The sequence below is a fragment of the Neoarius graeffei genome, chromosome 28 (genome assembly GCF_027579695.1).
Source record: "Neoarius graeffei isolate fNeoGra1 chromosome 28, fNeoGra1.pri, whole genome shotgun sequence".
NCBI classification, from domain to species: Eukaryota; Metazoa; Chordata; class Actinopteri; order Siluriformes; family Ariidae; genus Neoarius; species Neoarius graeffei.
In genome coordinates, this window is record NC_083596.1 from 608,025 (window position 1) to 635,524 (window position 27,500).

Here is a 27,500-nt window from a genome sequence, read left to right on the forward strand (position 1 = left end):
TAATGATGGAGTGCACTGTAGAGGGAGTGCACTGTAGAGGAGTGAGATGCAGAGGAGTGCACTGTAGAGGAGTGAGATGCAGAGGAGTGCACTGTAGAGGAGTGAGATGCAGAGGAGTGCACTGTAGAGGAGTGAGATGCAGAGGAGTGCACTGTAGAGGAGTGAGATGCAGAGGAGTGCACTGTAGAGGAGTGAGATAATGGAGTGCACTGTAGAGGAGTGCACTGTAGAGGAGTGAGATACAGAGGAGTGCACTGTAGAGGAGTGAGATGCAGAGGAGTGCACTGTCGAGTAATGAGATACAGAGTGCGCTGTAGAGGAGTGAGTTACAGAGGAGTGCGCTGTAGAGGAGTGAAGTGCAAAGGAGCGCGCTGTAGAGGAGTGAGGTGCAGAGGAGCGCGCTGTAGAGGAGTGAGATGCAGAGGAGCGCGCTGTAGAGGAGTGAGGTGCAGAGGAGCGCGCTGTAGAGGAGTGAGATGCAGAGGAGCGCGCTGTAGAGGAGTGAGTTACAGAGGAGAGCGCTGTAGAGGAGTGAGTTACAGAGGAGCGCGCTGTAGAGGAGTGAGTTGCAGAGGAGCGCGCTGTAGAGGAGTGAGTTGCAGAGGAGCGCGCTGTAGAGGAGTGAGGTGCAGAGGAGCGCGCTGTAGAGGAGTGAGGTGCAGAGGAGCGCGCTGTAGAGGAGTGAGGTGCAGAGGAGCGCGCTGTAGAGGAGTGAGGTGCAGAGGACTGCTGTAGAAGAATGAGTTACAGAGGAGCGCGCTGTAGAGGAGTGAGTTGCAGAGGAGCGCGCTGTAGAGGAGTGAGGTGCAGAGGAGTGCTGTAGAAGAATGAGTTACAGAGGAGCGCGCTGTAGAGGAGTGAGGTACAGAGGAGCACGCTGTAGAGGAGTGAGTTGCAGAGGAGCGCGCTGTAGAGGAGTGAGTTGCAGAGGAGCGCGCTGTAGAGGAGTGAGTTGCAGAGGAGCGCGCTGTAGAGGAGTGAGTTGCAGAGGAGCGCGCTGTAGAGGAGTGAGGTGCAGAGGAGCGCGCTGTATAGGAGTGAGGTGCAGAGGAATGCTGTAGAAGAATGAGTTACAGAGGAGCACGCTGTAGAGGAGTGAGGTACAGAGGAGCGCGCTGTAGAGGAGTGAGGTACAGAGGAGCGCGCTGTAGAGGAGTGAGGTGCAGAGGAGCGCGCTGTAGAGGAGTGAGTTGCAGAGGAGCGCGCTGTAGAGGAGTGAGTTGCAGAGGAGCGCGCTGTAGAGGAGTGAGGTGCAGAGGAGCGCGTTGTATAGGAGTGAGGTGCAGAGGAGCGCGCTGTATAGGAGTGAGGTGCAGAGGAGCGCGCTGTAGAGGAGTGAGGTGCAGAGGAATGCTGTAGAAGAATGAGTTACAGAGGAGCGCGCTGTAGAGGAGTGAGGTACAGAGGAGCGCGCTGTAGAGGAGTGCGGTACAGAGGAGCGCGCTGTAGAGGAGTGCGGTACAGAGGAGCGCGCTGTAGAGGAGTGAGTTACAGAGGAGCGCGCTGTAGAGGAGTGAGTTGCAGAGGAGCGCGCTGTAGAGGAGTGAGTTGCAGAGGAGCGCGCGGTAGAGGAGTGAGGTGCAGAGGAGCGCGTTGTATAGGAGTGAGGTGCAGAGGAGCGCGCTGTATAGGAGTGAGGTGCAGAGGAGCGCGCTGTAGAGGAGTGAGGTGCAGAGGAATGCTGTAGAAGAATGAGTTACAGAGGAGCGCGCTGTAGAGGAGTGAGGTACAGAGGAGCGCGCTGTAGAGGAGTGCGGTACAGAGGAGCGCGCTGTAGAGGAGTGCGGTACAGAGGAGCGCGCTGTAGAGGAGTGAGTTACAGAGGAGAGCGCTGTAGAGGAGTGAGTTACAGAGGAGCGCGCTGTAGAGGAGTGAGTTGCAGAGGAGCGCGCTGTAGAGGAGTGAGGTGCAGAGGAGCGCGCTGTAGAGGAGTGAGGTGCAGAGGAGCGCGCTGTAGAGGAGTGAGGTGCAGAGGAGCGCGCTGTAGAGGAGTGAGGTGCAGAGGAGTGCTGTAGAAGAATGAGTTACAGAGGAGCGCGCTGTAGAGGAGTGAGGTACAGAGGAGCGCGCTGTAGAGGAGTGAGTTGCAGAGGAGCGCGCTGTAGAGGAGTGAGTTGCAGAGGAGCGCGCTGTAGAGGAGTGAGTTGCAGAGGAGCGCGCTGTAGAGGAGTGAGGTGCAGAGGAGCGCGCTGTATAGGAGTGAGGTGCAGAGGAGCGCGCTGTAGAGGAGTGAGGTGCAGAGGAGCGCGCTGTAGAGGAGTGAGGTACAGAGGAGCGCGCTGTAGAGGAGTGAGGTGCAGAGGAGTGCTGTAGAAGAATGAGTTACAGAGGAGCGTGCTGTAGAGGGGTGAGTTGCAGAGGAGCGCGCTGTAGAGGAGTGAGGTGCAGTGAGGAGTGAGACCATTTTAGTGGAGTGAGATGCAGTGCTGTAGAGGAGTGAGATACAGTGGAATGTGCTATCGAGGAGCGCGCTGTAGAGGAGTGAGGTGCAGTGTGCAGCAGAGGAGTGAGGTGCAGTGAGGAGTGAGACCGTTTTAGTGGAGTGAGATGCAGTGCTGTAGAGGAGTGAGATACAGTGGAATGTGCTATCGAGGAGCGCGCTGTAGAGGAGTGAGGTGCAGTGTGCAGCAGAGGAGTGAGGTGCAGTGAGGAGTGAGACCGTTTTAGTGGAGTGAGATACAGTGGAATGTGCTATCGAGGAGTGCGCTGTAGAGGAGTGAGGTACAGAGGAGCGCGCTGTAGAGGAGTGAGGTACAGAGGAGCGCGCTGTAGAGGAGTGAGGTACAGAGGAGCGCGCTGTAGAGGAGTGAGGTGCAGAGGAGCGCGCTGTAGAGGAGTGAGTTGCAGAGGAGCGCGCTGTAGAGGAGTGGGGTACAGAGGAGTGCTGTAGAAGAATGAGTTACAGAGGAGCGCGCTGTAGAGGAGTGAGGTACAGAGGAGCGCGCTGTAGAGGAGTGAGGTACAGAGGAGCGCACTGTAGAGGAGTGTGGTACAGAGGAGTGCTGTAGAAGAATGTTACAGAGGAGCACGCTGTAGAGGAGTGAGGTACAGAGGAGCGCGCTGTAGAGGAGTGAGGTACAGAGGAGTGCTGTAGAAGAATGAGTTACAGAGGAGCGCGCTGTAGAGGAGTGAGGTACAGAGGAGCATGCTGTAGAGGAGTGAGGTACAGAGGAGCACGCTGTAGAGGAGTGAGGTGCAGAGGAGTGCTGTAGAAGAATGAGTTACAGAGGAGCGCGCTGTAGAGGAGTGAGGTACAGAGGAGCGCGCTGTAGAGGAGTGAGGTACAGAGGAGCGCGCTGTAGAGGAGTGAGGTGCAGAGGAGTGCTGTAGAAGAATGAGTTACAGAGGAGTGCGCTGTAGAGGAGTGAGGTACAGAGGAGCGCGCTGTAGAGGAGTGCGTTACAGAGGAGCGCGCTGTAGAGGAGTGCGGTACAGAGGAGCGCGCTGTAGAGGAGTGAGGTGCAGAGGAGCGCGCTGTAGAGGAGTGAGGTGCAGAGGAGCGCGCTGTAGAGGAGTGAGGTGCAGAGGAGCGTGCTGTAGAGGAGTGAGGTGCAGAGGAGCGCGCTGTAGAGGAGTGCGCTGTAGAGGAGTGAGGTGCAGAGGAGCGTGCTGTAGAGGAGTGAGGTGCAGAGGAGCGCGCTGTAGAGGAGTGAGGTGCAGAGGAGTGCTGTAGAAGAATGAGTTACAGCGGAGCGCGCTGTAGAGGAGTGAGTTGCAGAGGAGCGCGCTGTAGAGGAGTGAGGTGCAGAGGAGCGAGCTGTAGAGGAGTGAGGTGCAGTGGAGCGCGCTGTAGAGGAGTGAGGTGCAGAGGAGCGTGCTGTAGAGGAGTGAGGTGCAGAGGAGTGCTGTAGAAGAATGAGTTACAGAGGAGCGCGCTGTAGAGGAGTGAGTTGCAGAGGAGCGTGCTGTAGAGGAGTGAGGTGCAGAGGAGCGCGCTGTAGAGGAGTGAGGTGCAGAGGAGCGCGCTGTAGAGGAGTGAGGTGCAGAGGAGCGCGCTGTAGAGGAGTGAGTTGCAGAGGAGCGCACTGTAGAGGAGTGAGGTGCAGAGGAGCGCGCTGTAGAGGAGTGAGGTGCAGAGGAGCGCGCTGTAGAGGAGTGAGGTGCAGAGGAGCGCGCTGTAGAGGAGTGAGGTGCAGAGGAGCGCGCTGTAGAGGAGTGAGGTGCAGAGGAGCGCGCTGTAGACGAGTGAGTTGCAGAGGAGTGCTGTAGAAGAATGAGTTGCAGAGGAGCGACCTGTAGAGGAGTGAGGTACAGAGGAGCGTGCTGTATAGGAGTGAGTTGCAGAGGAGCGCGCTGTATATGAGTGAGGTGCAGAGGAGCGCGCTGTAGAGGAGTGAGGTGCAGAGGAATGCTGTAGAAGAATGAGTTACAGAGGAGCGCGCTGTAGAGGAGTGAGGTACAGAGGAGCGCGCTGTAGAGGAGTGAGGTACAGAGGAGCGCGCTGTAGAGGAGTGTGGTACAGAGGAGTGCTGTAGAAGAATGAGTTACAGAGGAGCACGCTGTAGAGGAGTGAGGTACAGAGAAGCGCTGTAGAGGAGTGAGGTACAGAGGAGCGCGCTGTAGAGGAGTGAGGTGCAGAGGAGCGTGCTGTAGAGGAGTGAGTTACAGAGGAGCACGCTGTAGAGGAGTGAGGTACAGAGGAGCGCGCTGTAGAGGAGTGAGGTACAGAGGAGCGCGCTGTAGAGGAGTGAGGTACAGAGGAGCGCGCTGTAGAGGAGTGAGGTCCAGAGGAGCGCGCTGTAGAGGAGTGAGGTACAGAGGAGCGCGCTGTAGAGGAGTGAGGTACAGAGGAGCGTGCTGTAGAGGTGTGAGTTGCAGAGGAGCATGCTGTAGAGGAGTGAGGTACAGAGGAGCACGCTGTAGAGGAGTGAGGTGCAGAGGAGTGCTGTAGAAGAATGAGTTACAGAGGAGCGCGCTGTAGAGGAGTGAGCTACAGAGGAGCGCGCTGTATAGGAGTGAGGTGCAGTGTGCAGCAGAGGAGAGAGGTGCAGAGGAGTGCTGTAAAAGAGTGAGTTACAGAGGAGCGCGCTGTAGAGGAGTGAGGTACAGAGGAGTGCGCTGTAGAGGAGTGAGGTACAGAGGAGCGCGCTGTAGAGGAGTGTGGTACAGAGGAGTGCTGTAGAAGAATGAGTTACAGAGGAGCGCGCTGTAGAGGAGTGAGTTACAGAGGAGCGCGCTGTAGAGGAGTGAGGTGCAGTGAGGAGTGAGACCATTTTAGTGGAGTGAGATGCAGTGCTGTAGAGGAGTGAGATACAGTGGAATGTGCTATCGAGGAGCATGCTGTAGAGGAGTGAGGTACAGAGGAGCACGCTGTAGAGGAGTGTGGTACAGAGGAGTGCTGTAGAAGAATGAGTTACAGAGGAGCGCGCTGTAGAGGAGTGAGTTACAGAGGAGCGCGCTGTAGAGGAGTGAGGTGCAGTGAGGAGGTGAGTTGCAGAGGAGCGCGCTGTAGAGGAGTGAGTTGCAGAGGAGCGCGCTGTAGAGGAGTGAGGTACAGAGGAGCGCGCTGTAGAGGAGTGAGGTACAGAGGAGCGCGCTGTAGAGGAGTGAGTTGCAGAGGAGTGCTGTAGAAGAATGAGTTACAGAGGAGTGCGCTGTAGAGGAGTGAGGTACAGAGGAGCGCGCTGTAGAGGAGTGCGTTACAGAGGAGCGCGCTGTAGAGGAGTGCGATACAGAGGAGCGCGCTGTAGAGGAGTGAGGTGCAGAGGAGCGCGCTGTAGAGGAGTGAGGTGCAGAGGAGCGCGCTGTAGAGGAGTGAGGTGCAGAGGAGCGCGCTGTAGAGGAGTGAGGTGCAGAGGAGCGTGCTGTAGAGGAGTGAGGTGCAGAGGAGCGCGCTGTAGAGGAGTGAGGTGCAAAGGAGCGTGCTGTAGAGGAGTGAGGTGCAGAGGAGCGCGCTGTAGAGGAGTGAGGTGCAGAGGAGTGCTGTAGAAGAATGAGTTACAGAGGAGCGCGCTGTAGAGGAGTGAGTTGCAGAGGAGCGCGCTGTAGAGGAGTGAGGTGCAGAGGAGCGCGCTGTAGAGGAGTGAGGTGCAGTGGAGCGCGCTGTAGAGGAGTGAGGTGCAGAGGAGCGTGCTGTAGAGGAGTGAGGTGCAGAGGAGTGCTGTAGAAGAATGAGTTACAGAGGAGCGCGCTGTAGAGGAGTGAGTTGCAGAGGAGCGCGCTGTAGAGGAGTGAGGTGCAGAGGAGCGCGCTATAGAGGAGTGAGGTGCAGAGGAGCGCGCTGTAGAGGAGTGAGGTGCAGAGGAGCGCGCTGTAGAGGAGTGAGGTGCAGAGGAGCGCGCTGTAGAGGAGTGAGGTGCAGAGGAGTGCTGTCGAAGAATGAGTTACAGAGGAGCGCGCTGTAGAGGAGTGAGTTACAGAGGAGCGCGCTGTAGAGGAGTGAGGTACAGAGGAGCGCGCTGTAGAGGAGTGAGGTACAGAGGAGCGCGCTGTAGAGGAGTGTGGTACAGAGGAGTGCTGTAGAAGAATGAGTTACAGAGGAGTGCGCTGTAGAGGAGTGAGGTACAGAGGAGCGCGCTGTAGAGGAGTGTGGTACAGAGGAGTGCTGTAGAAGATTGAGTTACAGAGGAGCACGCTGTAGAGGAGTGAGGTACAGAGGAGCGCGCTGTAGAGGAGTGAGTTGCAGAGGAGCGCGCTGTAGAGGAGTGAGGTACAGAGGAGCATGCTGTAGAGGAGTGAGGTACAGAGGAGCACGCTGTAGAGGAGTGAGGTGCAGAGGAGTGCTGTAGAAGAATGAGTTACAGAGGAGCACGCTGTAGAGGAGTGAGGTACAGAGGAGCGCGCTGTAGAGGAGTGTGGTACAGAGGAGTGCTGTAGAAGATTGAGTTACAGAGGAGCACGCTGTAGAGGAGTGAGGTACAGAGGAGCGCGCTGTAGAGGAGTGAGTTACAGAGGAGCGCGCTGTAGAGGAGTGAGGTACAGAGGAGCATGCTGTAGAGGAGTGAGGTACAGAGGAGCACGCTGTAGAGGAGTGAGGTGCAGAGGAGTGCTGTAGAAGAATGAGTTACAGAGGAGCACGCTGTAGAGGAGTGAGGTACAGAGGAGCGCGCTGTAGAGGAGTGTGGTACAGAGGAGTGCTGTAGAAGATTGAGTTACAGAGGAGCACGCTGTAGAGGAGTGAGGTACAGAGGAGCGCGCTGTAGAGGAGTGAGTTGCAGAGGAGCGCGCTGTAGAGGAGTGAGTTGCAGAGGAGCGCGCTGTAGAGGAGTGAGGTGCAGAGGAGCGCGTTGTATAGGAGTGAGGTGCAGAGGAGCGCGCTGTATAGGAGTGAGGTGCAGAGGAGCGCGCTGTAGAGGAGTGAGGTGCAGAGGAATGCTGTAGAAGAATGAGTTACAGAGGAGCGCGCTGTAGAGGAGTGAGGTACAGAGGAGCGCGCTGTAGAGGAGTGCGGTACAGAGGAGCGCGCTGTAGAGGAGTGCGGTACAGAGGAGCGCGCTGTAGAGGAGTGAGTTACAGAGGAGAGCGCTGTAGAGGAGTGAGTTACAGAGGAGCGCGCTGTAGAGGAGTGAGTTGCAGAGGAGCGCGCTGTAGAGGAGTGAGTTGCAGAGGAGCGCGCTGTAGAGGAGTGAGGTGCAGAGGAGCGCGCTGTAGAGGAGTGAGGTGCAGAGGAGCGCGCTGTAGAGGAGTGAGGTGCAGAGGAGCGCGCTGTAGAGGAGTGAGGTGCAGAGGAGTGCTGTAGAAGAATGAGTTACAGAGGAGCGCGCTGTAGAGGAGTGAGGTACAGAGGAGCGCGCTGTAGAGGAGTGAGTTGCAGAGGAGCGCGCTGTAGAGGAGTGAGTTGCAGAGGAGCGCGCTGTAGAGGAGTGAGTTGCAGAGGAGCGCGCTGTAGAGGAGTGAGGTGCAGAGGAGCGCGCTGTATAGGAGTGAGGTGCAGAGGAGCGCGCTGTAGAGGAGTGAGGTGCAGAGGAGCGCGCTGTAGAGGAGTGAGGTACAGAGGAGCGCGCTGTAGAGGAGTGAGGTGCAGAGGAGTGCTGTAGAAGAATGAGTTACAGAGGAGCGTGCTGTAGAGGGGTGAGTTGCAGAGGAGCGCGCTGTAGAGGAGTGAGGTGCAGTGAGGAGTGAGACCATTTTAGTGGAGTGAGATGCAGTGCTGTAGAGGAGTGAGATACAGTGGAATGTGCTATCGAGGAGCGCGCTGTAGAGGAGTGAGGTACAGAGGAGCACGCTGTAGAGGAGTGTGGTACAGAGGAGTGCTGTAGAAGAATGAGTTACAGAGGAGCGCGCTGTAGAGGAGTGAGTTACAGAGGAGCGCGCTGTAGAGGAGTGAGGTGCAGTGAGGAGTGAGACCATTTTAGTGGAGTGAGATGCAGTGCTGTAGAGGAGTGAGATACAGTGGAATGTGCTATCGAGGAGCATGCTGTAGAGGAGTGAGGTACAGAGGAGCACGCTGTAGAGGAGTGTGGTACAGAGGAGTGCTGTAGAAGAATGAGTTACAGAGGAGCGCGCTGTAGAGGAGTGAGTTACAGAGGAGCGCGCTGTAGAGGAGTGAGGTGCAGTGAGGAGTGAGACCATTTTAGTGGAGTGAGATGCAGTGCTGTAGAGGAGTGAGATACTGTGGAATGTGCTATCGAGGAGCATGCTGTAGAGGAGTGAGGTACAGAGGAGCACGCTGTAGAGGAGTGTGGTACAGAGGAGTGCTGTAGAAGAATGAGTTACAGAGGAGCGCGCTGTAGAGGAGTGAGTTACAGAGGAGCGCGCTGTAGAGGAGTGAGGTACAGAGGAGCGCACTGTAGAGGAGTGTGGTACAGAGGAGTGCTGTAGAAGAATGAGTTACAGAGGAGCGCGCTGTAGAGGAGTGAGGTACAGAGGAGCATGCTGTAGAGGAGTGAGGTACAGAGGAGCACGCTGTAGAGGAGTGAGGTGCAGAGGAGTGCTGTAGAAGAATGAGTTACAGAGGAGCACGCTGTAGAGGAGTGAGTTACAGAGGAGCGCGCTGTAGAGGAGTGAGGTGCAGAGGAGTGCTGTAGAAGAATGAGTTACAGAGGAGCACGCTGTAGAGGAGTGAGGTACAGAGGAGCGCGCTGTAGAGGAGTGTGGTACAGAGGAGTGCTGTAGAAGATTGAGTTACAGAGGAGCACGCTGTAGAGGAGTGAGGTACAGAGGAGCGCGCTGTAGAGGAGTGAGTTGCAGAGGAGCGCGCTGTAGAGGAGTGAGTTGCAGAGGAGCGCGCTGTAGAGGAGTGAGGTGCAGAGGAGCGCGTTGTATAGGAGTGAGGTGCAGAGGAGCGCGCTGTATAGGAGTGAGGTGCAGAGGAGCGCGCTGTAGAGGAGTGAGGTGCAGAGGAATGCTGTAGAAGAATGAGTTACAGAGGAGCGCGCTGTAGAGGAGTGAGGTACAGAGGAGCGCGCTGTAGAGGAGTGCGGTACAGAGGAGCGCGCTGTAGAGGAGTGCGGTACAGAGGAGCGCGCTGTAGAGGAGTGAGTTACAGAGGAGAGCGCTGTAGAGGAGTGAGTTACAGAGGAGCGCGCTGTAGAGGAGTGAGTTGCAGAGGAGCGCGCTGTAGAGGAGTGAGTTGCAGAGGAGCGCGCTGTAGAGGAGTGAGGTGCAGAGGAGCGCGCTGTAGAGGAGTGAGGTGCAGAGGAGCGCGCTGTAGAGGAGTGAGGTGCAGAGGAGCGCGCTGTAGAGGAGTGAGGTGCAGAGGAGTGCTGTAGAAGAATGAGTTACAGAGGAGCGCGCTGTAGAGGAGTGAGGTACAGAGGAGCGCGCTGTAGAGGAGTGAGTTGCAGAGGAGCGCGCTGTAGAGGAGTGAGTTGCAGAGGAGCGCGCTGTAGAGGAGTGAGTTGCAGAGGAGCGCGCTGTAGAGGAGTGAGGTGCAGAGGAGCGCGCTGTAGAGGAGTGAGGTGCAGAGGAGCGCGCTGTAGAGGAGTGAGGTACAGAGGAGCGCGCTGTAGAGGAGTGAGGTGCAGAGGAGTGCTGTAGAAGAATGAGTTACAGAGGAGCGTGCTGTAGAGGGGTGAGTTGCAGAGGAGCGCGCTGTAGAGGAGTGAGGTGCAGTGAGGAGTGAGACCATTTTAGTGGAGTGAGATGCAGTGCTGTAGAGGAGTGAGATACAGTGGAATGTGCTATCGAGGAGCGCGCTGTAGAGGAGTGAGGTACAGAGGAGCACGCTGTAGAGGAGTGTGGTACAGAGGAGTGCTGTAGAAGAATGAGTTACAGAGGAGCGCGCTGTAGAGGAGTGAGTTACAGAGGAGCGCGCTGTAGAGGAGTGAGGTGCAGTGAGGAGTGAGACCATTTTAGTGGAGTGAGATGCAGTGCTGTAGAGGAGTGAGATACAGTGGAATGTGCTATCGAGGAGCATGCTGTAGAGGAGTGAGGTACAGAGGAGCACGCTGTAGAGGAGTGTGGTACAGAGGAGTGCTGTAGAAGAATGAGTTACAGAGGAGCGCGCTGTAGAGGAGTGAGTTACAGAGGAGCGCGCTGTAGAGGAGTGAGGTGCAGTGAGGAGTGAGACCATTTTAGTGGAGTGAGATGCAGTGCTGTAGAGGAGTGAGATACTGTGGAATGTGCTATCGAGGAGCATGCTGTAGAGGAGTGAGGTACAGAGGAGCACGCTGTAGAGGAGTGTGGTACAGAGGAGTGCTGTAGAAGAATGAGTTACAGAGGAGCGCGCTGTAGAGGAGTGAGTTACAGAGGAGCGCGCTGTAGAGGAGTGAGGTGCAGAGGAGTGCTGTAGAAGAATGAGTTACAGAGGAGCACGCTGTAGAGGAGTGAGGTACAGAGGAGCGCGCTGTAGAGGAGTGTGGTACAGAGGAGTGCTGTAGAAGATTGAGTTACAGAGGAGCACGCTGTAGAGGAGTGAGGTACAGAGGAGCGCGCTGTAGAGGAGTGAGTTGCAGAGGAGCGCGCTGTAGAGGAGTGAGTTGCAGAGGAGCGCGCTGTAGAGGAGTGAGGTGCAGAGGAGCGCGTTGTATAGGAGTGAGGTGCAGAGGAGCGCGCTGTATAGGAGTGAGGTGCAGAGGAGCGCGCTGTAGAGGAGTGAGGTGCAGAGGAATGCTGTAGAAGAATGAGTTACAGAGGAGCGCGCTGTAGAGGAGTGAGGTACAGAGGAGCGCGCTGTAGAGGAGTGCGGTACAGAGGAGCGCGCTGTAGAGGAGTGCGGTACAGAGGAGCGCGCTGTAGAGGAGTGAGTTACAGAGGAGAGCGCTGTAGAGGAGTGAGTTACAGAGGAGCGCGCTGTAGAGGAGTGAGTTGCAGAGGAGCGCGCTGTAGAGGAGTGAGTTGCAGAGGAGCGCGCTGTAGAGGAGTGAGGTGCAGAGGAGCGCGCTGTAGAGGAGTGAGGTGCAGAGGAGCGCGCTGTAGAGGAGTGAGGTGCAGAGGAGCGCGCTGTAGAGGAGTGAGGTGCAGAGGAGTGCTGTAGAAGAATGAGTTACAGAGGAGCGCGCTGTAGAGGAGTGAGGTACAGAGGAGCGCGCTGTAGAGGAGTGAGTTGCAGAGGAGCGCGCTGTAGAGGAGTGAGTTGCAGAGGAGCGCGCTGTAGAGGAGTGAGTTGCAGAGGAGCGCGCTGTAGAGGAGTGAGGTGCAGAGGAGCGCGCTGTAGAGGAGTGAGGTGCAGAGGAGCGCGCTGTAGAGGAGTGAGGTACAGAGGAGCGCGCTGTAGAGGAGTGAGGTGCAGAGGAGTGCTGTAGAAGAATGAGTTACAGAGGAGCGTGCTGTAGAGGGGTGAGTTGCAGAGGAGCGCGCTGTAGAGGAGTGAGGTGCAGTGAGGAGTGAGACCATTTTAGTGGAGTGAGATGCAGTGCTGTAGAGGAGTGAGATACAGTGGAATGTGCTATCGAGGAGCGCGCTGTAGAGGAGTGAGGTACAGAGGAGCACGCTGTAGAGGAGTGTGGTACAGAGGAGTGCTGTAGAAGAATGAGTTACAGAGGAGCGCGCTGTAGAGGAGTGAGTTACAGAGGAGCGCGCTGTAGAGGAGTGAGGTGCAGTGAGGAGTGAGACCATTTTAGTGGAGTGAGATGCAGTGCTGTAGAGGAGTGAGATACAGTGGAATGTGCTATCGAGGAGCATGCTGTAGAGGAGTGAGGTACAGAGGAGCACGCTGTAGAGGAGTGTGGTACAGAGGAGTGCTGTAGAAGAATGAGTTACAGAGGAGCGCGCTGTAGAGGAGTGAGTTACAGAGGAGCGCGCTGTAGAGGAGTGAGGTGCAGTGAGGAGTGAGACCATTTTAGTGGAGTGAGATGCAGTGCTGTAGAGGAGTGAGATACTGTGGAATGTGCTATCGAGGAGCATGCTGTAGAGGAGTGAGGTACAGAGGAGCACGCTGTAGAGGAGTGTGGTACAGAGGAGTGCTGTAGAAGAATGAGTTACAGAGGAGCGCGCTGTAGAGGAGTGAGTTACAGAGGAGCGCGCTGTAGAGGAGTGAGGTACAGAGGAGCGCACTGTAGAGGAGTGTGGTACAGAGGAGTGCTGTAGAAGAATGAGTTACAGAGGAGCGCGCTGTAGAGGAGTGAGGTACAGAGGAGCATGCTGTAGAGGAGTGAGGTACAGAGGAGCACGCTGTAGAGGAGTGAGGTGCAGAGGAGTGCTGTAGAAGAATGAGTTACAGAGGAGCACGCTGTAGAGGAGTGAGGTACAGAGGAGCGCGCTGTAGAGGAGTGTGGTACAGAGGAGTGCTGTAGAAGATTGAGTTACAGAGGAGCACGCTGTAGAGGAGTGAGGTACAGAGGAGCGCGCTGTAGAGGAGTGAGGTACAGAGGAGCGCACTGTAGAGGAGTGAGGTGCAGAGGAGTGCTGTAGAAGAATGAGTTACAGAGGAGCGCGCTGTAGAGGAGTGAGGTACAGAGGAGCATGCTGTAGAGGAGTGAGGTACAGAGGAGCACGCTGTAGAGGGGTGAGGTGCAGAGGAGTGCTGTAGAAGAATGAGTTACAGAGGAGCGCGATGTAGAGGAGTGAGCTACAGAGGAGCGCGCTGTATAGGAGTGAGGTGCAGTGTGCAGCAGAGGAGTGAGGTACAGAGGAGCGCGCTGTAGAGGAGTGAGTTACAGAGGAGCGCGCTGTAGAGGAGTGAGTTGCAGAGGAGTGCTGTAGAAGAATGAGTTACAGAGGAGTGCGCTGTAGAGGAGTGAGGTACAGAGGAGCGCGCTGTAGAGGAGTGCGTTACAGAGGAGCGCGCTGTAGAGGAGTGCGATACAGAGGAGCGCGCTGTAGAGGAGTGAGGTGAAGAGGAGCGCGCTGTAGAGGAGTGAGGTGCAGAGGAGCGCGCTGTAGAGGAGTGAGGTGCAGAGGAGCGCGCTGTAGAGGAGTGAGGTGCAGAGGAGCGCGCTGTAGAGGAGTGAGGTGCAGAGGAGCGTGCTGTAGAGGAGTGAGGTGCAGAGGAGCGCGCTGTAGAGGAGTGAGGTGCAGAGGAGTGCTGTAGAAGAATGAGTTACAGAGGAGCGCGCTGTAGAGGAGTGAGTTGCAGAGGAGCGCGCTGTAGAGGAGTGAGGTGCAGAGGAGCGCGCTGTAGAGGAGTGAGGTGCAGTGGAGCGCGCTGTAGAGGAGTGAGGTGCAGAGGAGCGTGCTGTAGAGGAGTGAGGTGCAGAGGAGCGTGCTGTAGAGGAGTGAGGTGCAGAGGAGTGCTGTAGAAGAATGAGTTACAGAGGAGCGCGCTGTAGAGGAGTGAGTTGCAGAGGAGCGCGCTGTAGAGGAGTGAGGTGCAGAGGAGCGCGCTGTAGAGGAGTGAGGTGCAGAGGAGCGCGCTGTAGAGGAGTGAGGTGCAGAGGAGCGCGCTGTAGAGGAGTGAGGTGCAGAGGAGCGCGCTGTAGCGGAGTGAGGTGCAGAGGAGTGCTGTAGAAGAATGAGTTACAGAGGAGCGCGCTGTAGAGGAGTGAGTTACAGAGGAGCGCGCTGTAGAGGAGTGAGGTGCAGAGGAGTGCTGTAGAAGAATGAGTTACAGAGGAGCGTGCTGTAGAGGAGTGAGTTGCAGAGGAGCGCGCTGTAGAGGAGTGAGGTGCAGTGTGCAGCAGAGGAGTGAGGTGCAGTGAGGAGTGAGACCATTTTAGTGGAATGAGATGCAGTGCTGTAGAGGAGTGAGATACAGTGGAATGTGCTATCGAGGAGCGCGCTGTAGAGGAGTGAGGTGCAGTGTGCAGCAGAGGAGTGAGGTGCAGTGAGGAGTGAGACCGTTTTAGTGGAGTGAGATGCAGTGCTGTAGAGGAGTGAGATACAGTGGAATGTGCTATCGAGGAGCGCGCTGTAGAGGAGTGAGGTGCAGTGTGCAGCAGAGGAGTGAGGTGCAGTGAGGAGTGAGACCGTTTTAGTGGAGTGAGATGCAGTGCTGTAGAGGAGTGAGATACAGTGGAATGTGCTATCGAGGAGTGCGCTGTAGAGGAGTGAGGTACAGAGGAGCGCGCTGTAGAGGAGTGAGGTACAGAGGAGCGCGCTGTAGAGGAGTGAGGTACAGAGGAGCGCGCTGTAGAGGAGTGAGGTGCAGAGGAGCGCGCTGTAGAGGAGTGAGTTGCAGAGGAGCGCGCTGTAGAGGAGTGAGGTACAGAGGAGTGCTGTAGAAGAATGAGTTACAGAGGAGCGCGCTGTAGAGGAGTGAGGTACAGAGGAGCGCGTTGTAGAGGAGTGAGGTACAGAGGAGCGCGCTGTAGAGGAGTGAGTTGCAGAGGAGCGCGCTGTAGAGGAGTGAGGTGCAGAGGAGCGCGCTGTATAGGAGTGAGGTGCAGAGGAATGCTGTAGAAGAATGAGTTACAGAGGAGCGCGCTGTAGAGGAGTGAGGTACAGAGGAGCGCGCTGTAGAGGAGTGAGGTGCAGAGGAGCGCGCTGTAGAGGAGTGAGTTGCAGAGGAGCGCGCTGTAGAGGCGTGAGTTGCAGAGGAGCGCGCTGTAGAGGAGTGAGGTGCAGAGGAGCGCGCTGTATAGGAGTGAGGTGCAGAGGAGCGCGCTGTAGAGGAGTGAGGTGCAGAGGAATGCTGTTGAAGAATGAGTTACAGAGGAGCGCGCTGTAGAGGAGTGAGGTACAGAGGAGCGCGCTGTAGAGGAGTGAGGTACAGAGGAGCGCGCTGTAGAGGAGTGAGGTGCAGTGTGCAGCAGAGGAGTGAGGTGCAGTGAGGAGTGAGACCGTTTTAGTGGAGTGAGATGCAGTGCTGTAGAGGAGTGAGATACAGTGGAATGTGCTATCGAGGAGCGCGCTGTAGAGGAGTGAGGTGCAGTGTGCAGCAGAGGAGTGAGGTGCAGTGAGGAGTGAGACCGTTTTAGTGGAGTGAGATGCAGTGCTGTAGAGGAGTGAGATACAGTGGAATGTGCTATCGAGGAGTGCGCTGTAGAGGAGTGAGATGCAGTGGATTGTGCTGTAGAGGAGTATAACTATAAAGCACTCTCGATTTCTGTCTGTACCTGTTATTTATAATGCTATAAACACTGCTGTAAAATCAGCTGGCAGTGGACACACCCATGTGAACATGATGGTGTTTAACCTGATCCCACGTCTCCTGTAGATTCACTACACGTGTGATCTGCGACACGACGCACTCCTGATCACCAGCTTCACTTTCTTTAAGACTTACATCAATTAAAATATTTATATAAGTATATTTATTTATGTATCTTTCATTTTCCTCAGATTTTATCAACAAATAAATGTTTTAAAAATAAAACACTTTGGTTCCCTTAGTACCGAAAGACATCCAGAACCACGAACTGGAACTTTTAATTCTGTGTTGAAGACAAAATGAGAGTTCCAGAGTCATGGTTTCTGTAAAAAGGTTCCAGCTGATTTCATTATGTCTGCAGCTCACACGCGCACACACCTAACGTCTTTCAGCCTTTCTGGAATTTGGTGTGTGTGTGTGTGTGTGTGTGAGAGAAAGAAAGAATTCTGCTTTTTGCTAACATGTCCTGTCTTGTGTGTGTTTAACAGGATGACACGATGGGGGAGGAGGACGCTCCGCTGACTGTAAGTGTGTGTGTGTGTGTGATAGTAATATATTCAACTTGTTATACTGCATTAAATATTTAAACAAAACCAGAAACATCTTCATCAATAAAAGAAAAAAAACTTCAAAAGCAGAAAGTCATCAGTGTGGGCGGAGTCAGTACATATTCACTGATCTGCTTGATGCTGATTGGTTCATTGAATGTTAATCATATTATAAGTGACGGTTATAACAGTGTGATGTCCTGTTAGTACCGTACAGACCGAGTCTCTCACACACTTGCACATGTATACACACACACACACACACTCTGAACTGTGTGTGTGTGAGGGAGCGTGTGTACAGCGGAACTGTAGAAGATTTCCTGATTTAGTATTAGGCCTTGCGATTTCTGTGAACATATCTGTAGTGTTGATGATTTCTCTCACACACACTGTCTCAAACCATCTCTGTGTATTTTATTACAAACATTTATTACAGAAGTTTCAGTGTGTTTCCTCTTTCTGTCTCAGTGCTGACAAATTAAAACCCTCCTCTGTGTGTGTGAGAACCTGAAAACATGATTCAACACACACACTTCCCTTTCCTGTGGTGTCTCCCTCAAACCTCATCCTCTTCCTGAGGTCATGTGACTCATTGAACGGAAACATTAATGTTTCTGTTTATCAGAAACAATAATAATAATAATAATAGATTATATCCCCTTGAGGAAGTGCAAATCTGCTTCATATTTATTTATTTATGTATTTATTTATTTACAGAGTGTGAATAAAAAGGTCGAGGTTTCTGTCACTGTTAATTCCGTTTCCAGGGTTCAGGCTGATTAGCTGCGTTTGGCTGTGTTCAGGGTGTGTTCCTGTATCAGCTCTTCTGAGTGTGTTAGGTGAGGATCAGTGTAGACCTCAGGAATTTACCCATAACGCCTTGCTGCAGTGTGACACTGCATCTTGTTTAAAAAGGACAGATGAAGCTGATTCTAATCAGGAGCGGCAATAATAATGTACACTTTTATTACAGACTGCATACGATATTTGTGTGTGTGTGTGTAAGATGTGTCCTAGTGAATCGGGTCAGAAGGGCAGAGGCGTGTTTAGTCTTCTCTCACGCTTGCACAGGATTTCACATGCTATATAAGTGTCTTGCAAAAGTATTCCCCCCCCAGTAATCAGATTTGTCTGAATTAAAAATGACTCTTCAGTACTTTTGTGCTCTTAAAGTTTCAAAGTCACAATTAATTATTTGTCAGCAGCTTTAAAAAAAAAAAACACCCCTGAAAAATGCTGCTTGCATAAGTATTGACCCCCTTCAGCTTGTGTGAGTTTGGTGAGGCTCCTTCCAGCTCCACACACTGTTTTTCTCTTGTTCTTCCTGACAGGTGTGCTTCAGGTTCTTCAGGTTGGTTGGATGTTTGTTGACTCCAGCTTTGTCACCGTGACACAGATTCACTTTTTGTTTTAATTGAGATCCAGCCTGCATTCAATTTGCACCACACAGCGTTTTGAAATGTGTCTGGAACAAATATCTGGATCTTGATTTCATCACAGTAAAAACCCCGTCTTCACTCAGTCCGTCTTGTGTTTTCATGTGTCTTTTCCTGAACAGTGGATTCTTTCGATCCACGCCGCCTACATGGGCCTCACCTGCATCTTGGCTCTGCTCTCGGACACTGTAACTCCTTCAGGGCATACCTGTCAACTTTGAGGTTTGAAAAAAAGGGATATTTTCCAGATTTTAACTCAAGGGAAAATTTCGGAAAGTCGAACTTTCCAAAAATTTCAGAAAGTCGGTAATCGAACTGACTTTTCTTCACAAAATTAAATTCGTCCTGCCATTTGGGCAAGTAGCGGCAATACACCTTTTTTGGTTTTGCCTCGCTCCTTTCTTTATTCATGTCTCTAGTCTCGCCGTCTACTGAAACTCGCTCCCTGAGGAAAAAATTACGACCATCTTTTAGTTTTGTGAGAAGTTCCGAGCAGTGACCTTGGTCAGACCATAGATTTACATAGAAGACTAGATGCCTCGTCCCCGTTGCCCGTCAACGAAGTCGAACGTCCGCACGTGGCGGCCATCTTACCTCAGACAGCTGGCTTACCCATTACATTGTGTTGGTAGCGATATGTACTTTTCAGATGACCGTAACTTCCTCAAATTTCAATCAATATTCAAACGGTTTGGTTTGTTATATTAAAAAAAAACAAACGGAAGTATGTATTTATGATATTAATGATGAATAATCATTTTATGTTTTAAAAAAATACGCATAGCTTGGCGAAAATATTTCAGTCTACTACAGACTGTAAGACAGGATGCATGCTGAAATTCCTATGCTGTGAGAAGCCCAACACTGCATACTTATGGATAACTGCGGCCTTAGGACAAATAACCATACGATTTATTTCCAATTTTTAGTGAAAATATTTTTACATGTGATAGGGCCGTAGGGGAAGCTAAAGTTAAATAAACAGCTTACTCACTTCTGAAACTTCAGAAATACTTCATCCACATCAAAACCCTAATGCACTCACAGCATAGCATAATAACAAATGTAAACTCACATCATAGCATAATAACAAATGTAAACTCACAGCATAGCATAATAACAAATATAAACTCACATCATAGCATAATAACAAATGTAAACTCACAGCATAGCATAATAACAAATATAAACTCACATCATGGCATAATAACAAATGTAAACTCACATCATAGCATAATAACAAATATAAACTCACATCATAGCATAATAACAAATATAAACTCACATCATGGCATAATAACAAATATAAACTCACATCATAGCATAATAACAAATATAAACTCACATCATGGCATAATAACAAATATAAACTCACATCATAGCATAATAACAAATATAAACTCACATCATAGCATAATAACAAATATAAACTCACATCATAGCATAATAACAAATATAAACTCACATCATAGCATAATAACAAATGTAAACTCACAGCATAGCATAATAACAAATATAAACTCACATCATAGCATAATAACAAATATAAACTCACATCATAGCATAATAACAAATATAAACTCACATCATAGCATAATAACAAATATAAACTCACATCATGGCATAATAACAAATATAAACTCACATCATAGCATAATAACAAATATAAACTCACATCATAGCATAATAACAAATATAAACTCACATCATAGCATAATAACAAATATAAACTCACATCATGGCATAATAACAAATATAAACTCACATCATGGCATAATAACAAATATAAACTCACATCATAGCATAATAACAAATGTAAACTCACATCATAGCATAATAACAAATGTAAACTCACAGCATAGCATAATAACAAATATAAACTCACATCATAGCATAATAACAAATATAAACTCACATCATAGCATAATAACAAATATAAACTCACATCATAGCATAATAACAAATATAAACTCACATCATAGCATAATAACAAATATAAACTCACATCATAGCATAATAACAAATATAAACTCACATCATAGCATAATAACAAATGTAAACTCACATCATAGCATAATAACAAATGTAAACTCACATCATAGCATAATAACAAATATAAACTCACATCATAGCATAATAACAAATATAAACTCACATCATGGCATAATAACAAATGTAAACTCACATCATAGCATAATAACAAATATAAACTCACATCATAGCATAATAACAAATATAAACTCACATCATAGCATAATAACAAATATAAACTCACATCATGGCATAATAACAAATATAAACTCACATCATGGCATAATAACAAATATAAACTCACATCATAGCATAATAACAAATATAAACTCACATCATAGCATAATAACAAATATAAACTCACATCATAGCATAATAACAAATATAAACTCACATCATAGCATAATAACAAATATAAACTCACATCATAGCATAATAACAAATATAAACTCACATCATAGCATAATAACAAATGTAAACTCACAGCATAGCATAATAACAAATATAAACTCACATCATGGCATAATAACAAATATAAACTCACATCATAGCATAATAACAAATATAAACTCACATCATAGCATAATAACAAATGTAAACTCACAGCATAGCATAATAACAAATATAAACTCACATCATGGCATAATAACAAATATAAACTCACATCATAGCATAATAACAAATATAAACTCACATCATGGCATAATAACAAATATAAACTCACATCATAGCATAATAACAAATGTAAACTCACAGCATAGCATAATAACAAATATAAACTCACATCATAGCATAATAACAAATATAAACTCACATCATAGCATAATAACAAATATAAACTCACATCATGGCATAATAACAAATATAAACTCACATCATAGCATAATAACAAATGTAAACTCACAGCATAGCATAATAACAAATATAAACTCACATCATAGCATAATAACAAATGCACTGCCCGAGTCAGTAATAGTATAAAACAGTGACAGCGACTCACGGTAGTTTGTGACAAAAAAAGCATTTAATTAATCACATGTGGTTATACTTCCAAGAATAAAAAGATATCTTTACATTTACAAAAAGAACATTCAAAGCTGATTATCATGTCAAAGTCAATATATGTTAGCACAGAAGATTGAAATTTCATTTGACTAGGCTCCAATGTGCAGTTAAAATAAAACTAAACATACTGATATAAACATCTACAATTAAAACACACACACACATCAGCTTGTCATCAAAGTCAGTACTTTGATTTCCTGTAAATCATAATGTGAGTGCTGGGCTGGGCTTGCGTAAGTCTTCATAGGATGTCTGTGTTCATCCCCCTTGTCTGTGGTAAGATGGCCGCCCTGTGCGGATGTTCTGGAATACGCGGTGAGGAATCTAGTCTTCTATGTAAATCTATGGGTCAGACTAGCGCTATGGTTCTGACAGTCTTCTTCACAGACATGCAATTAAAATCAATGTGTAATTACTAGACTGCCACCTGCTGTACTGGAGAGGGCGGGGACGTGAATTCATGGCCCGACTTCCTGCTGTAAACTCCTGTCAGAGGCGCGTCATGAATTCTGGACCTACCGACTTTTATATAATGTGAAAATACGGGATATTTTCGGGAAAAAAAAAACGGGAAGACAGCGGGAAATAAGTCAAAATAAGGGATTTCCCGGGAAAAACGGGAGGGTTGACAGGTATGCTTCAGGGTCCCTGTTGGCCTCACTGCGGTTCCCTCTCTGTCTCCGCCTGGCGTTTGTGCTCAGTGTTGAGGCAGTGCTGGTCTAGTGTGTGGTGTGATGCAGCTTCCACTTCCTCACCACTGACCCAAGAACCTCCCAGATATAATTTTACACCCTTTTCCTAAGTTATGGAATTCTTTGACCTTATTTTTAACTTCATTAGCAGGTTCTACAGACTTCCTGTTCGCACCTTTCCTTCAGACTGACCGTCTCTTCACTGAGGGATTAACTGGTGTAGGTTTTGCTTGGAAAATCAGATGTTTTAATATTTCACAGGTGAAGGCCAGTTATAAGTTAATTATGTTGTCATTCAGACAATATCCTTCATCCCGAGCTTCTGGACCCTACAGACACAAGCATTTGTTTTCAGTTTTTTTTAAATAGCTGCTGAGCAATAATTAAATTTGACAATGAAAATTCATTGTCAGAAAACGTGAACCTGAAATGAAGTTTGTGTGTGTGAGAGAGAAATTGTGAGAGAGTGTTACAGTGTATATTACAGTTTAAGTTACCCAACAGTACAAAAACCACCCCTCCTACTGCTTTAAATGGTTTAGTCCAGGAATGTGACATGGCTGAGAAATAAACTCATTTATAAACAGCTTCTGACCAATCAGAGTGAAGAATTCAACAGCACCTCATTATGTTATTAACATTATTATGTACTGTGTGTGTGTGGGTGTGGTGGTCCTCGTCAGGATGAAGGTCTGGTGAAGGAGATCACAATCACACACCTGGTGAAGAAGGGATCAGAGAAAGCAGATCCAAGACACTTTGAGCTCTGCAAAGTCCTCGGTCAGGGATCCTTTGGCAAGGTGGTGTGTGTGTGTGTGTGTCCTGAGTTTAGGGCTTGCACAGGATCTGTGTGTGTGTAAGATTATGGAGTATTATAATTGTGTGTGTGTTGTAGGTTTTCCTTGTGAGGAAGAAAATGGGGCCGGATGCAGGACAGCTCTACGCCATGAAGGTCCTTAAAAAGGCAACACTGAAAGGTGTGTGTGTTTTAAGGTGTACTTATAAATATGACCTTCTGTCCAAATTAAAGGGATTGTTATTCTTTTTTCCAGCTAATTAGTTATCAACTCTGTGTGTGTGTGTGTGTGCAGTGAGAGACCGTGTGAGGACAAAGATGGAACGAGACATCCTGGTGGAGGTGAATCACCCGTTTATTGTCAAACTGCACTACGGTAAGTGTGTTAATCTCAATCAGCCAATCAGACGGCTCCGTTCAGAGTCCTTCCTCAAGCTGTGATTGGTCGAAGTTTTAATGAAACTGTAATGTCCATAAACAGGAAGTGCACTGAGTGGCCATGAAGATGAGAGTAATATTTACGTGTGTGTATTCTGTGCTTAGCGTTTCAGACGGAAGGGAAACTGTATTTAATCCTGGACTTCCTGAGAGGAGGAGATTTATTCACACGCCTCTCTAAAGAGGTCAGAGGTCATGCCTCACTCCCCTACCAGCGTTTTTAGTGTTTTATTAATGTTTCAGAGCAAACACTCGCACCTGAGACACACAAACACTGTTTATTATTAATGAGTAATACACACACATTTACTGAAAAATAATAATAAAATATATATAATATAAAAAGAAACTGTGTGTGTGAGATCAGGTGATGTTCACAGAGGAGGATGTGAAGTTCTATCTAGCTGAATTAGCTCTGGCTCTGGATCATTTACACAGCCTGGGGATCATCTACAGAGACCTCAAACCTGAGAAGTAACACACACTCATACTCTCTCACACACACACACTGCATTCATCCATGTGTTCTATTTAATTAATCACATTATTTATACATTTTATTCATTATTGTACAGTCATCTCTGTGTGTGTTTGCAGTATCCTTCTGGATGAAGAAGGTCATATTAGACTCACTGGTAAATAAAAAAATAAAATAAAATAAAAATAATAATATTATAACATAACTTAATGGTGTGTGTGTGTGTGTGTGTCTCAGACTTTGGCCTCAGTAAGGAGTCTGTAGATCATGAGAATAAAGCGTACTCGTTTTGTGGAACTGTGGAGTACATGGCACCTGAGGTGGTGAACCGCAGAGGCCACACCCATAGCGCTGACTGGTGGTCGTATGGTGTTTTAATGGTGAGTGGGCGGGGCTTGTACAGGTGTTGGGTGTGGTCATGTTCCTTGTGAAATGTTGTGTATTAACAGCTCAGTTATGTTGATAGATAGATAGACCGTTTATTTCAAAAACACTTTGCAGTCGAAAGACTGAATTACGTGAATATTTACACAAATATATATGCATTAAATATAAAATTTAAATATTATAATATAACAAAAGTTGAAAATAAAAATGAAACCATAAAAACTATATACAGTGACTAATGATAAAACTATCTCGGTATCTGTTGGTCTTGCAAACGGGCACAACAAACTTGCGATTGGATCGGAGATGATAATTCCGACAAGAACGAGCCGGTAAAAGGTCACTTAGCCCATGTTTACATTAGACCGTATCAGCGGATCATCAGATTAACGTTTTTAAAACGATTAGCGTGCACACAGCAACACCAATACACGATTTGCGTGCACACAGCAACACCAATACACGGATACGCTCGGCTCCGCAGGCATCCTGCGCTCCAAATCACTCCGCCCTGAACAGCGAGTGCCCTCTGGAGGGTGCGCACTCCGGCCCTGTGCAGCTCACAGAGCGCGCGAGTGAAGCGCACAAGCAGTGATTCGGGACTGAGCCGCTGTGTGTGTGATCCCAGCGCATATCACTTACCACTCGCAAGTGGAAGGATGGCAAGCCTAAAGACAATCATAACTACACAATGGGCAGTATTTGCATCAGTATTTGCAGTATTTTCATACTTTTATACTCTTTAATGAAAGGTGATACAAGGCGGAAGTCCGCGCCGTTTTTCAGCAGTCGCGTCACATGACCAACGCCAGCGAATCAGGAAGGTGGATGTCACAGTGACGTTGTCCAATGAGACGCCAGCTAGAGCTCAGCACAGCGTATCCGCGTATTCTGAATGTTTACACAGCACCGGAGCTGACACGATCTGGATTGAATATGTGGATGCTGGCGGATTCCCGTTTCCCGGCGTTTCCAGGCGGTTTAATGTAAACGGACAGTGCATCCGCGAAGAAAACGAGACAGATACGGTCTAATGTAAACGTAGCCTTAGTTTGTGGTCACCACTGCTCAATGTTGCTAAATAGTTCCTTGCACAATTGACTTCTTCTGTCATATAAAGATGGAAGGCCAGCTTTAACTAGGCCTTCACTGTAACTACAGGCAGGAAAAATTATGCGCAATGCGCGACGCTGAATGCGCTCAATTTCATCCGCGAGATATAATGGTAGATTGCAATGAAATACCTGGCATGCATATTCTAAAACTGATCTAATGACACTGCAATAGAACAAAACAAGGTCGCTGGGGGCTATTCCCGCGTGCTTAAGTTGTCTTAAGAGATAAAGTCTCTTGGCAGCTTTGGTTGTTATTGAGTCAATATGCGCTGACCATTTAAGATCACTGCTTATGGTTACGCCAAGAACTTTAGCCGAGGAGACCGTTTCAAACTCTACCCCTTCGATGGACACCCCAGGGAAGCTAGGGGGAGTACGCTTGAAGCACGTGCGGATCTCCTTGCACTTCGTAGGATTGAGCTGCAAATGGTTTTCTTGAGACCAATCATAAATGTAGTCGGCCGCTTGTTGTAATGTACTGAGCTTGGAGGCGGGAACAACTTCCGAGACCATTGTGTCATCGGCGAATTTCCACATGAGGAACTCCTCGGGGAGACGGAGATCGTTTATCATCGCTAGAAATAGCCATGGACCTAAACGGGTCCCCTGTGGCACTCCAGCAGGAATGTCCAACCAATCAGAGAACACTCCACTTAATTTGACCCTTTGCTGTCTGTTCCTTAAGAAATCAATAACCCAGTTCACTGCTGTAGGTTTAACGCCAAGAGTAAGAAGCTTACCAACCAATATATGATGGTCAACGAGGTCGAAAGCTTTCCTAAAGTCTAATAGGGCAGTCCTTACAGTTGAACCAGTGCCATCCGTAGCTCGCAGCCAATGATGGAACATGGAGATTAGAGCAAATGTGGTGCATGACCCCGGGATGAATCCAAACTGGGAGGGATCGACAGCCGATAACAAAACAGGCTTCAGATCCTCGTCGATGACAAAGCTTTCTGCAACCTTAGACAAGGTTGAAGTCAAAGAGATAGGTCTAAGGTCTTTATTGATGTCATTGACAGTGGGTGCTTTTGGGAGAGGCGGAACATCAGCAATCTTCCAAGCTCTTGGGACCTTGCACTCCGAGAAGGAAGAATTGAGGATATCTGCAACCGGAGCCGCCAGAATATCAGCATATTCCCTTAGCACCCAGTTCGGAAGATCATCTGGCCCACCGGCGCGCGCACAACTGATTTCACGTAATTTGCGTCGCACTGAGTTCTCAGTGACTGTGATGGGCTGATCGCCGTTCGTATCCACGCACACGGACTCAGTTAAGGGAGAGTAGCCATCCATGACACTGACAAACGCCTGGTTGATTTTGTTTGCAAGAGTAAGCTCATCACACACAAAGTCAGGGTGAAGAATAGAGGTCAGGTCACGCCCTGATGATGATTTAGCGGACCCACAGAGCTGCTTAACCTCTCTCCACCAATTGCGTGGCTTGGAATCATGCAAGTCCTTCACCTTGTTCTCGTAATACACTTTACGACAACGCTTGCGCTCACGGTTAACTTTATTTCTAAGGATCTTAAATAGAGACAAGTTACCGGAAGTGAAGGCCTTTTGGCGGCGAATAATGAGCTGTTTAAGCTGTGACGACACCCAAGGACGATCTGTTTCGTGAATTCTAATGGAGCGAACTGGCATAATTGTATCCAAACCGCAATTGATGACTTCGGTTAGCAATGACAGCTTCCCCGCGCATGACTGATCGGACGACAGCAAGCTGGACCAAGGAACCTCCATCAGAAAACGCCCAAGACTATTAACTTTGCTAGGGTGCTTGTCTCTCGACTTGATGATCTTGTGCTTTGGCTTCGAGGCACTGCGCGCCCCTGGGCCCATGTAGATGGTCATGTGGTCAGAGAGACCAAATGGCGGTAGACAGGTGGGAGCCGAGAAATAATCATCCAAGTTCGTAAAAATCTGATCCAGAGTCCTGTCACCCCTAGTTGGAAAATTCACAGTGGGTTTCAAGTTAAACAATCTAACCGCTGACTGGGTCATAGGAAGAAACGTTCTATTAAAATCGCCAGCCAAGATGAAGGCACAGTTTGGGTAGGAAGCTTCCAAAGACACGAGTGAAGATATTAGATATTCCTTCATCGCTGCGTCATCAGCGTCAGGGTACTGGTAGATCACGCCCACAATGATTTTCGAGAAGCCACGCGGTAGACGGCTCGGCCTTAGGTCCGCCCAGAGGACTTCATGGTCAGGATGGTGATAATCGGTTAAAACCGAACACTTGATGGAAGATTTAAAGGTGGGGTACAAGATTTTGGAATAACGGTTCCTGCAAGCCATAATTTGAAAAGAAACCCGCCCGCCCTCGCCATGCTCCCCCCCCCCCCCCCCCCGTCTCCACCCCTCCTCCCCCTTATAAAGCCTGAGAAATTGGAAAAATAGCTCAAACTTTCTCATTTAAACTGTTTTCAGCCCCAATTTTCACTCCACACACATAATTTTCTCAAAAGTAGGAGCCACACTTGTCCTGATTCACACAATGTGTCTACCTACACGACAGGACTTGCAGTTTTTGAATGAGAAGCCTGAAAGTGAGGAGAGCCCAGCCGCCCAGCCCACAGACTGCCATTATAAACTTAGCAGAAAAGTCACTCGTTTTTAACTCGCTCTAGTGACCTCATTTTTTACACTACAGACAGAAAAAATACATTAGTTTGTTCAGGAGAGCCTTGTGGCGCTCACTGTGAAAGAATTTTGTGAATATCTCCTTCCGTTTTCGTGTAAATCCCCGTTGTTTGGAGGGAGCGCACTGAGGGAAGACTGCTCTTTTTGTGCGCATTTCTCTGTCTCGAAGCGCAGCGGGTGGGGGAGGGGCTACTCGCAGGCTTCAGTCTGATTGACGTGTCAGTATCCAATCATTTTGAGGTGGTACCTCGATATGATTGGATGGCATTTTTCCTTTATTTTACACTGTAGACTGGATTAAAATATTTCGTTTTTGGGTCAAACCTTCTATTGTACTGCTTGCAACATGGGTGTGAGGAGCTTTTCAAGCAATATGGAAAAAATTACTCCTGAAAAACATCTTGTACCCCACCTTTAATGTACAAACACACACCGCCATGTTGCCAGCCCACGCGATCGCGTCGGAAAATCTGTTAGCCATTGATATTAATCGGCTCATCAGGAACGGAGCTC

General features: G+C 49.3%; 1 protein-coding gene across 1 annotated transcript in view; it reads left to right on the forward strand.

Moving 5' to 3' along the window:
- rps6ka3a (ribosomal protein S6 kinase a, polypeptide 3a) overlaps window positions 1-27,500 on the forward strand; it is a 41,658-nt gene that overhangs the window by 2,080 nt on the left and 12,078 nt on the right. Inside the window, exons 2-9 of the mRNA XM_060912536.1 lie at window positions 15,838-15,873; window positions 21,805-21,921; window positions 22,017-22,098; window positions 22,213-22,293; window positions 22,461-22,540; window positions 22,723-22,829; window positions 22,953-22,990; window positions 23,071-23,213. Coding sequence (XP_060768519.1) covers window positions 15,847-15,873; window positions 21,805-21,921; window positions 22,017-22,098; window positions 22,213-22,293; window positions 22,461-22,540; window positions 22,723-22,829; window positions 22,953-22,990; window positions 23,071-23,213 — 675 coding nt within the window. The 5' untranslated portion in view covers window positions 15,838-15,846. The remainder of the gene's footprint in view (window positions 1-15,837; window positions 15,874-21,804; window positions 21,922-22,016; window positions 22,099-22,212; window positions 22,294-22,460; window positions 22,541-22,722; window positions 22,830-22,952; window positions 22,991-23,070; window positions 23,214-27,500) is intronic.